This window comes from Nansenia antarctica (genome assembly GCF_963989245.1).
Source record: "Nansenia antarctica genome assembly, chromosome: 5".
NCBI lineage: Eukaryota > Metazoa > Chordata > Actinopteri > Argentiniformes > Microstomatidae > Nansenia > Nansenia antarctica.
In genome coordinates, this window is record NC_137690.1 from 13,411,432 (window position 1) to 13,422,281 (window position 10,850).

A 10,850-nucleotide genomic window follows, 5' to 3' on the forward strand; every position below is an offset into this window, starting at 1 on the left:
AATCAACCAATGCAATCAATGGACTTTTAGGCTGAAGCCTAAGGTAAGTTCCATAACAAGCAGCGCTTTCTACACAATTCTGAATCAATGATGAAAACCGAGGCAATTCAATAACATCACAATAATCAAAAGTTGTATATTATTTACTAAACAAATCTCCCAACCATGTGCTTTTTTTCTCTCTCTCTTTTTCTCTTTTTAAATATTAGTGGAAAGTGCGGCGACGTTTCCGAAGGATAGATAAACACGAGACTCACACTCCCACCGCTGCCGTGTGACAAGTCTGGGCTAGTCTTCAGTGGAAGTATACATGTCTCCAAGACCCGTTGCATTTAAACATAAGTTAGCCAATTCTGTCGAGTTGAGTTATGGTCCGTGTTCTCGCTAAGTCAGAGCGTTTGTGAGTGTGTCAAAAAAGCGCACAGTTGTTGAGCTAACTTAGCTTAGCTCGCTAGTCATAATAGAGAGAACCGGCGAAATGACATCTGGTTACAATGCTGCATCCTGATGGCCTCAACTTCTACAGATGACTTAAAAGGTTTGCTAGTACTACTGGCGATACTTGTACCTAGCTACTGAAGTTTCATAACTCTCTATCTATCTATCTATCTATCTATCTATCTATCTATCTATCTATCTATCTATCTCTCTGTCTATCTGCCTGTCTGCCTGTCTGCCTATGCTTATGTCACAGTCACATTGTCAACCTCAATCTTGTTCTCTGTGTGCAGTGTGGCATGAAGGGGACATATGCCTCGCTCCCTGCCCCAGAGATGGCATTCTACGAGAAGCCACAATACAGAGACTTACCTCCACATTTCATACGGGTGACACTGCACTGGTGAGATTCACCGATCGTCAAGATGAAGATGGTGAGGAGAAAGAGGAGGCTATCCCTATCTCTAAGCTGCAGAGGTGTGACGCCAACCCCTCCACCAGTGGAGGTTTTGCTGAGGAGAAGCCTCTCTTCCTCAGTAGCCTTCAACCTTCTAGTGCTTCGGAACCGATGGTGCTGTCGCAGAGCGGGGAGAGAGTACCTTACACCATCAACAGGTACCTGAGGGACTACCAGCGAGAAGGGATCCAGTTCATCTATGACAACTATGCCCAGTCTAGAGGCTGCATCCTTGGGGATGACATGGGCCTGGGGAAGACCGTCCAGGTAAAATAAGGCAAAACCTGATAAACCAGACACCAAAACCTACAGTTGTATTAGCTGTACAGAGCTTTAGCTGTTTGGAAGAGAAAGTGTGCAAAACTGACGTGTGTGTGTGTGTGTGTGTGTGTGTGTGTGTGTGTTCGTTCGTTCGTTCGTTCCATCAACAGGTCATTGGTTTCCTGGCTGCTGTACTGCACAAAACAGGGACATGGGAAGACATAGAGAACAACAGGCCAGATTTTCTATTGTCACAGATCCCCTCAAAGCACAACAAACCCAACAAGGTAGATACCGTATTTAGCAATGGAGTGACTCGAGCTATTGTTCTCCAACAAGGAAATCATGAAATTTGGACAAATTTGTGTCAAAGCACAACAAAATAAGAAAAACAAGCAAATGTAGACCTTTCATACAAACACCCAAGCGCTGTGTTAAATGTTCTCTTTAATTGTCCTGCCCAGATGTTCCTGATCGTGGCCCCGCTATCAGTGCTCTATAACTGGAAGGAGGAGTTAGAGACGTGGGGTCACTTCCGGACCGTGGTGGTCCACGGGCTGAGGAAGGAAGAGGAGCTGGCCAGGGTCAGGAGGGGTCGTTCTGAGATTGCACTCACCACATATGAAACCCTCCGCCTCTGTCTAGACCTGTTCAACAGGTAGGCCTACCAGACTGATGCCACACAATGACACTATGATCGGTCCCCGCTGGGACCATATATACTGAAAAATGTATGCAATGTAAGTCGCTTTGGATAAAAGCGTCGGCTAAATGGCATGTTAGCGTATTATATTATTACTGTTAAAGCTAGCTAACTTGAATAAACATTCAAGTGTAAACTGCTAATTTGTCGGTATATCAAGAAAGCTGACAGAGAATATGAATGGTCTTTATTGTCATTGCTATAGTACAGGTACCAAACAACGAAATTTGGGAGGGGTGGCTCCCCTGGTGCTAGGAAAGAAAAAAGAACAAAAAAAAACAGGAAGGGAAAGGAGCTGGTTTACACACAAAAAGGCAGGAATATGGGCTATTGAGAGTATTCAAGCAGTTATGTCTTCAAGTTTTTCTATGACTAATGCTTCATCAGTTGCACACTGTCATTGTGAAAATACATCCGGAGATCTGCCATGCTTGTTCACTGTCATGCGTCTGTCCCGTCACCTTCCTTGCAGCATTGACTGGGCTGTTGTGATAGTGGACGAAGCCCATAAGATAAAGAATCCCAACTCCCAGATCACTCAGGCCATGAAGCACTTGAAGTGCAAGGTCAGGGTGGGGCTCACTGGCACCATCCTACAGAACAATCTGGATGAGCTCTGGTGTGTGATGGACTGGTGGGTATAACACACACACACACACACACACACACACACACACACACACACACACACACACACACACACACACACACACACACACACACACACACACACACACACACACACACACACACACACACACACACACACACACACACACACACACACACACACACACACACACACACACACACACACACACACACACACACACACACACACACACACACACACACACACACACACACACACACACACACACACACACACACACACACACACACACACACACACACACACACACACACACACACACACACACACACACACACACACACACACACACACACACACACACACACACACACACACACACACACACACACACACACACACACACACACACACACACACACACACACACACACACACACACACACACACACACACACACACACACACACACACACACACACACACACACACACACACACACACACACACACACACACACACACACACACACACACACACACACACACACACACACACACACACACACACACACACACACACACACACACACACACACACACACACACACACACACACACACACACACACACACACACACACACACACACACACACACACACACACACACACACACACACACACACACACACACACACACACACACACACACACACACACACACACACACACACACACACACACACACACACACACACACACACACACACACACACACACACACACACACACACACACACACACACACACACACACACACACACACACACACACACACACACACACACACACACACACACACACACACACACACACACACACACACACACTCTCACACTCACTCACTGTTGACATCACAAGATAGGCCTTGATCTCACTAGGACCATACATATACAATACAGAGTTTGGCAAAATCTCAGCCAATGCAGTCAAACGTTCCATGATGATAACATTCTTATTCAAGTGTAACTAACTTATTTTGGTTCCTTATTTTGACACATAGAGTTAGAATAATTTTTTCTATTCTATTGACTCTATTATTTTGTTTTCTTCGTCAGGGCCATCCCTGGTTGCTTTGGCACTCTGAGTCACTTTAAGAACAAGTTTGCAGACGTCATCGAGCGCGGGCAGAAGCACACCGTAACCAAACGTGCCCTAGCGTTGGCGAGGAGGGCGGTCCGGGCCTTGGCCTGCAAGCTGTCCCGTTGGTTCCTCAGGAGGACCAAGGCCCTGATCAGTGACCAGCTGCCCAAGAAGGACGACAGGGTGAGTGGATACTGACACACAGGGTCCTACCAAGTAGACATGAAATGGAGGGAAATGTTTTGAAATGGCAAATCAAAATGATCTGCTCGACCAACTGAATAGATTTATAGATTTATAATAATTGAAATAATAGATTTATGAGACCTGCCGTGCTGAAACCAAGGATTCTTCATTAACCATATCAACGAAGAAAAAAATCACGTTTGTGAGATAATGAAGGATTAACGATTGTCATTATATATATGATCTATGCCTATGGTGTTTAATATATGCAACCACATTTCTTGTTCAATAAAGGTATCTCTGTGTCCCTCCCCAGGTGGTGTACTGCTCTCTGACAGACTTCCAGCAGACGGTGTATCAGGCAGTTCTGGACACGGAGGACGTCACCTTAATGCTGCGCTCCTCAGAGCAGTGTGACTGTAGCAGTGGACGCTCCCGCAAGCAGTGCTGCTACAAGGTGGTTTTTAAGCCATGCACTCATTATGCTATATTACACACGCACACATTTCTAATTCGAAAAGCGGAATTAGTATGGAACCTGTTGAATTTTACAGTTTTCCAAGGGTGTGGCGATCAGAGACCTGTACTTCAGTTACTTAGCCATACTGAGGAAGGTAGCCAACCACGTGGCCTTACTGAGGGCCGGAGGAGGCACTAGCAAAAAACAGGTAAACACTGTCTTAAAAAGAATGACTTGATGTCAATATTCACCTGTTTATTCACTGAAGCGTGTTCAAAAGTTATTTGACTCTGTTCCTGACATTAAGCTGCTCAAATCCTCTAAATACCTCTTGCCTCTTTCGCACAGGAGAAGTATATTGGTGCAATCTGTGAGAGGGTCTTTCAGAAGTTTCCTGACTTTGTGGACAGATGCAAGAATGCAGCCTTCGAGGCCATGTCAGACCCTATGTACAGTGGCAAGATGAAGGTATGTCACCTAGAAAATCACTGTCACCCGCATGGTACAATGGTCTATGTGGTCGTTAATAGGTTATGTAAGTAGTTAAGACAGACATTGTTAGTGTCATCTTGATATGTTGGTGAATCCTCCCTCTCTTATCTCCCTGTTTCAGGTTTTGCAGAAATTATTGAAACATTATGTACAAAGGAAAGACAAAGTACTGCTCTTCTCTCTCTCCACTAAGGTAATAGTTGGTGTGGTGTGTATGGTGTGTGTGTGTGTGTGTGTGTGTGTGTGTGTGTGTGTGTGTGTGTGTGTGTAGGGGGGGGGGGGGGGGTGAGTTGTAGGGGTTAGTCGTGTCCTGTAGGAAAAAGGCTGTGGTAGTGGTGATCTCATGTAATAGGGGTATTAGAGTGTGTCAGAGTTGGAGTGCTATCGTCTTCGGCATTTGCCCCATTCAGCTCCTGGCCATACCAGAGACCTTTACACACACAAATACTGCTGCTGCTGAAACTGATAAGTTGTTCACAGACAAAAATGGTAGCAGGAGGGATGTTTTTTTATTTATTTTTATTTTTATTTGTTCCTTGACAACCTGTGACATAGATGGGTGAACAGATTTGTTTTTAACCCCTCAGCTGCTGAACGTGTTGGAGAGCTACTGCATGGCCGAGGGGATGGAGTACAGCAGGCTGGACGGCAACACCAAGGCCAAGGACAGGATGAAGATCGTCAAGGAGTTCAACAGCAGCAAAGACATCAACCTCTGCCTGGTTTCCACCATGTACGTTTCACTTGCGGGACCAAGAGAGTAGATATAGAGGGGGAGGTGGTTAGGCCTCCTGATTCCTTACAAGGCTGCTTGACCATGGCCAACCATGGATTCCTTCCTTCATTGTCCATTCAAAGAAGCCTGAGGCTGCTTGCGATTTGATATAGCCCGGTTATTCTGTATTAGTCAATGATGCTGATAACTGAACATTCTTCTTTCTGTCTACAGGGCAGGGGGTCTGGGGCTGAACTTTGTGGGGGCCAATGTCGTAGTAATGTTTGATCCCACCTGGAACCCTGCCAGTGACCTACAGGCTATTGACCGGTATGGGCCTCTCTATACCTAAGAATCTGTTTCTGTTGTGTTGATTGAATACCGACCGTTTTGTTTCTGCACAATTGTCTTTTTAATCGATAGTGGCCCTTTTTTTACCTTTACTGTTTATATTACATTTGTTTGCTGCCAACACTGACTGACTGACTGACTGACTGACTGACTGACTGACTGACTGACTGACTGACTGACTGACTGACTGACTGACTGACTGACTCTCTCTCTCTCTCATGGTTTTGGATGTCGTTCAGGGTGTACCGTATCGGCCAGTGCAGGGATGTGACCGTGTTCAGACTCATCTCTCTAGGGACAGTGGAGGAGATCATATACCTGAGGCAGGTGTACAAACAGGTACAGTGCACATGATATGTTAGCATGTTTAACTAAAGTTAGCATCACCCGCTGGGGGGCGATTTGCTGTGTCATTTTCTGAAGCTTATTTAAAACATGCCACATAAGTGAGCATCTTTTATATGATTCAACTTCCCAATCGCACAGCTCAACTTCTACCGTGACTGCATCTTTTTAGCAGTTGCAGTGTTCTGTGGTGGGTAGGGAGAGCTCGCGGCGGTACTTTGAGGCGGTGCAAGGCGCCCAGAAGGGGGAGCTGTTTGGGGTCAAGAACCTGTTCAGACTGCAGACCCAGGGAACCTGCCTCACCCGACAAATACTGGAGGTTAAGATTTTGCCCAACTCGGATGGATGGTGTGTGTTGTGTGGGTGTGGGTGTGGTTGTGGTTGTGTTGTGTGTGGTCGTGTTGTGTTTGTGTCTCTATGTACTGTATGTTCATCATATGTGTTCTTTGGCAGCGGGAGGGGCGAGTGGAGTTGGGCGTGATGACGGCAGCAACACACACTGGGGAGGAGAAGGAAGACGAGGAGAGGGAGAGCGTGAGTAACTCCGCCTTTCTCAGCAACCCGTAACGTGGGGCACTCGTCTTTCCCATCCCTCACTCCCTCTCCTTTCCCAGGCGGCCCACTCATCCCTCCTTTCCCACGTGAAAGAGGGGATACCTCACATATGGGTCTTCCTGTCCCCCCTTCACCGCCCTCTCTCTCTCTCTCTCTCTCTCTCTCTCTCTCTGTGGGATACTGTGACCAACAGATGAATATAATTACCCAATAATGTGAGGACCAGACCACACTGAAGGGCCCTAGGGTATTCACACTGAACTGCTCTAGGGTATTTATTTACACAGTGATGCCCCTTATCTACTGTGACAGTTCCCAGCTAAGGCTGTCCTCTTTATAGGCCTGTGTGTATGAACTAAGGCCATTCAGACTTTAACAACCATACAATATACACCAGGGTGCAATAACACACACACACACACACACACACACACACACACACACACTACAGATAAGCCATCTGGCTGGCTAATATTATACATTGAGTATCACTGTAGGTGGTCGCACGCATAAGCTCTCATAAATGCAATAGCAGATTTCCTTTATTATTATAAGCATTTATAAATAAATGTTTTTTGAATGACAAACCACGCTGTGTACTAACTATTTGCTTTCTATAACTGCTTACCTTGTGTTGTGGCTAGACTTCATTGCCTTGCCAATGTCAATCGATGAAGCTGTTTTCTTCATATATCAGGACCCTTGCAATGATCCAGGCAGAGACCCCTCTGAGACGAGCGTTGGAGGGTCAAACAGGGGCGTGTCGGGGATGCCCAGAGGAGTGCTGGACTTCAGCAGTGGCAGTGAGGATGAGGAGAAGCGGGGTTCCATGAGGAAGGCCTCAGCCCCTCGGGCGGTGGAGGAGATGGGGGACGGTAACACCTCTAACACCCTTAAGAGACTGAGTCTCCTCCAGCATGGCTTCTCCAGGCTGCTGCAGGGAGCAGGGGGGAGGGCAGGGGCTGCGGAGGGGGACAGTGAAGGGGACAGCGAAGGGGATGGTGGTGACTCTGAAGAGGACAAGGGTGCTGCTGGGGTCTCAGGGAGGACGGAGGACTCCTCTGCTATGGGACCTGGCTCTATGAACCTCAAGGAGCCTAAGGACTCAGCCACTGCAGGGATTGAGGTTGTGAAGACCCCTAGAGTTGTTCCTAAGTGTACCTCCAGGGTCTCGGAGAGAGAGGAAGAAAGGAACAGAGAGAGAGGAAAGAGGGAGCGAGATCGTAGTCCGGTCTCTCTTTCCGAAGAGAGTGATGACCTAGAGCGAAAGAAACCCGGCCTGAAAGAGGGGAGGAAGAAGAGGGTGGAGGAGGACAATCATGAAGATTCGGGTTCTTCCTCAGACAGAGGCAGACCGGCGAAGGCCAAAACTACGGTTCCCACAATGCACCAGGTGGAATTTGACTCTGACGAATCAGACGACCTAGACATGGAAATACTGGAGAGGAGTGATCGTCCAACAGCACCACGTCCACAAAGCCATCTGAGGATGAGAGGGCGGAAGGGCCTCAGCAGCGGTGGCCAGAGACCAGGACCGTCCAATAGTGTCCAGGTCCAGTCCCACACCAGGAGACCTCAACAGACAGAGGTTATACAGGCCTTCACCTCTTCAGATGAAGAACCGAGTCCTGTGAAAAGAGTTAGGTCTGGGGGACAGCTCATAACACTAAGACAGACAGACCGACGTCTCACAACCTCACAGACAGACAGGCATGGAGCAGCCACAAAGACAGACAGACATGGAGCAGCCACAAAGACAGACAGACATGGCCCAGCCCAACAGACCTTTACAGGTCTGAACAACAGAAGAACAAAAAGTGTTACCCTGGCAGCCCCCACAGCAAAAGGGTCCAATGCAACCATAGACAATATCCTTGGTAAGGCTCAATGCAGATATTTTATTTTATTTTACATTTTTAAATTATTATTATTATTTTTTTTTTTTACATAAATTCTGTGTGTGTTTCAGGTGGTGTACCGGAGGTGATGTACACCCACTCTAACCAGCGAGTGGTGGGCGGGAGCAGGGCAGAGGAGCGAATCAGCCGCGCCGCACTCAAAGACGTGTTTGAACGCCGGATGTACTCTCAGCTCCCAGCCAATCAACTCCTCGACACCCAGGAGGTACAGCCTCACGCGCAGTCCCTCAAAATCAACCCGCCCATAACTGTTAAAGGCTTACATAACATGTATTGACCCTGTAAGCACTTGTGTAGTGTTTGTGTATTGTTTGTCCATGTTTATTGTGTTAATCTTCTTCTCTCTTGGTTAAAGACTGAGTCTGATACTCCTCCATGCACCAAGCCTCACACGGATGTGAGAATGGGGGGAGCAATGTGTAGTGCATGGGAGAAGCCTAGTGTGGACCACCCAGTCACGTACAGCTCCAAGAGCATCCACCGCACCAGACACACCACTTTAATCATCGGAGAGACCCCCAGAGCCATACGCAGGTGAGGAGGGGAGAGGTGGATGCAAGAGTGGATGGGAGAGGAGAGGAGAAGATGAGAGGAAGGAAAGTAGGCAGTGGAAGTGATGGGAATGAGTGTGTGAGATATTCCTGGTTCCTGGTAGAGAAGGGATGATTAGATCTCACCACGGCTATGGTATGGAGCGCCCCCAACTGGAGTAAAGTGTGTGCGTGTGTGTGCGTGTGCGTGTGCGTGTGCGTGTGTGTGTGTGTGTGTGTGTGTGTGTGTGTGTGCGCGTGTACGTGTGCGTGTGCGTGTGCGTGTGAGTGTGTGTGTGTGAGAGAGAGAGAGCTGGGGTTAAGTTGATGTGTGTGGGTGTGGGTTTGGGATGTCTCAGGAGGGCTGTGGTCTTGAAGGGGAAAAGTCCTAAACACAACTGGGTAATCTTTGGCAAGATGCTGGGAAATGGGTGGGAGGGATAGCTCAGAGGTGGTCTCTCTCTCGTTCCTCCCCCCCCACACACACACACACACACACACAGGTATAACGTCTCCCAACACACACACACACACACACACACCTCTCCCTTTAACACCCAACCCTGTCTCCACTGTATCTCCCCAGGCGAATACTTGAGCCTCCAGCCTCACAAGGGAGAAAGAAAAACACCCCCATTTATTTATACAACTTTATTCCCCTCAATTAACTCTGCCTGTTAAATGATTTAAACCCACGTGCACAGCGTATTTCTTTCTCACCACTAGAGCTCTATTTATTGTTTTTCCTATGAAAGCCACAAATGGTAGCAACACCTCATTATACGTTCTACCACCAGCGGCTTAGAAGAATTTCTGTCCCGGAGTCTGGTTAGACACCATATTTTTTTTATGACTGAAGCCCCTGGCTTAGTACAGACACCTCATATTGTACCACTAAATAGTTTGAAATGTAGCTAATGGTTTATCAAAGTGCAACTTTGGTGTAACCTTTTAGCTTTTTTAAATGTTTATTTTACCAGGAAGTCCAGGGTCTGAGGACCTATTTCTAGGAGTGATTTCAAGTGTCAATGTTCAATATTCCCATATTTTCTCTGTTCTAAATAATGTGTGCTGTTTGTACAATCACGGTGATCGTCTCTCAGGTTTTTGTCTCTGGTTCTTAGGGGGGGGAAAAATTCATTGTCAGAGGGATTGAAAGTAGACTTCATTGTTGTTTTCTTTCTTTCTCTATCTCTAAACTCAGTTTTGTGTGTGTCATTTAGGCAGCATCTGGAAGAGATGGCGGAGAAGTGTGGAGCGGGGTCAGTCAGAGAGTTTGCCCAGGAGGTTCTGAGGAGCACCTCGGCCCAGAGACTGACCCAGCTACGACAGTTCTACTCCACCGTGGACCCTGAGCTCAGGGATATTGTTCAAGAGAACTTTCCAGAACCTGTAACTCCCCAGCCCAAACCTGAGACCACTTCCTCCTCCTACAATACAGCCAAACACAGATCAAGCTCTAAAAGAACCCACCGTAGATCTGCTCAAGAACCTCAGACAGAGGCTAGAACCCCTTGTAAATCTGCTCTAGAATCTCAGAAAGAGGCTAGAACTCAACATAGGTCTGTTCTAGAACCCCAGGGGGGGGTTTCATTTCCTGACTTGGAGGAGGAGGAGGAGGAGGAACAACAGTGGGTCCAGAATACCAGAGGGGGGAAGAAGATACAGCGCAGATCTAATTC

General features: G+C 47.3%; 1 protein-coding gene across 1 annotated transcript in view; it reads left to right on the forward strand.

The window, feature by feature from the left end:
- Positions 1-426: 426 nt before the first annotated feature.
- The window catches only part of ercc6l2 (excision repair cross-complementation group 6-like 2), a gene marked incomplete at its 3' end in the record, with an annotated part of 11,211 nt that continues 787 nt past the window's right edge, over positions 427-10,850 (forward strand). Inside the window, exons 1-19 of the mRNA XM_080531363.1 lie at positions 427-538; positions 732-1,162; positions 1,327-1,443; positions 1,621-1,814; positions 2,332-2,493; positions 3,591-3,798; positions 4,118-4,258; positions 4,356-4,469; positions 4,610-4,729; positions 4,875-4,946; positions 5,341-5,486; positions 5,703-5,798; positions 6,059-6,158; positions 6,337-6,483; positions 6,618-6,698; positions 7,417-8,344; positions 8,689-8,843; positions 8,994-9,172; positions 10,392-10,560. Coding sequence (XP_080387489.1) covers positions 508-538; positions 732-1,162; positions 1,327-1,443; positions 1,621-1,814; positions 2,332-2,493; positions 3,591-3,798; positions 4,118-4,258; positions 4,356-4,469; positions 4,610-4,729; positions 4,875-4,946; positions 5,341-5,486; positions 5,703-5,798; positions 6,059-6,158; positions 6,337-6,483; positions 6,618-6,698; positions 7,417-8,344; positions 8,689-8,843; positions 8,994-9,172; positions 10,392-10,560 — 3,591 coding nt within the window. The 5' untranslated portion in view covers positions 427-507. The remainder of the gene's footprint in view (positions 539-731; positions 1,163-1,326; positions 1,444-1,620; positions 1,815-2,331; positions 2,494-3,590; positions 3,799-4,117; positions 4,259-4,355; positions 4,470-4,609; positions 4,730-4,874; positions 4,947-5,340; positions 5,487-5,702; positions 5,799-6,058; positions 6,159-6,336; positions 6,484-6,617; positions 6,699-7,416; positions 8,345-8,688; positions 8,844-8,993; positions 9,173-10,391; positions 10,561-10,850) is intronic.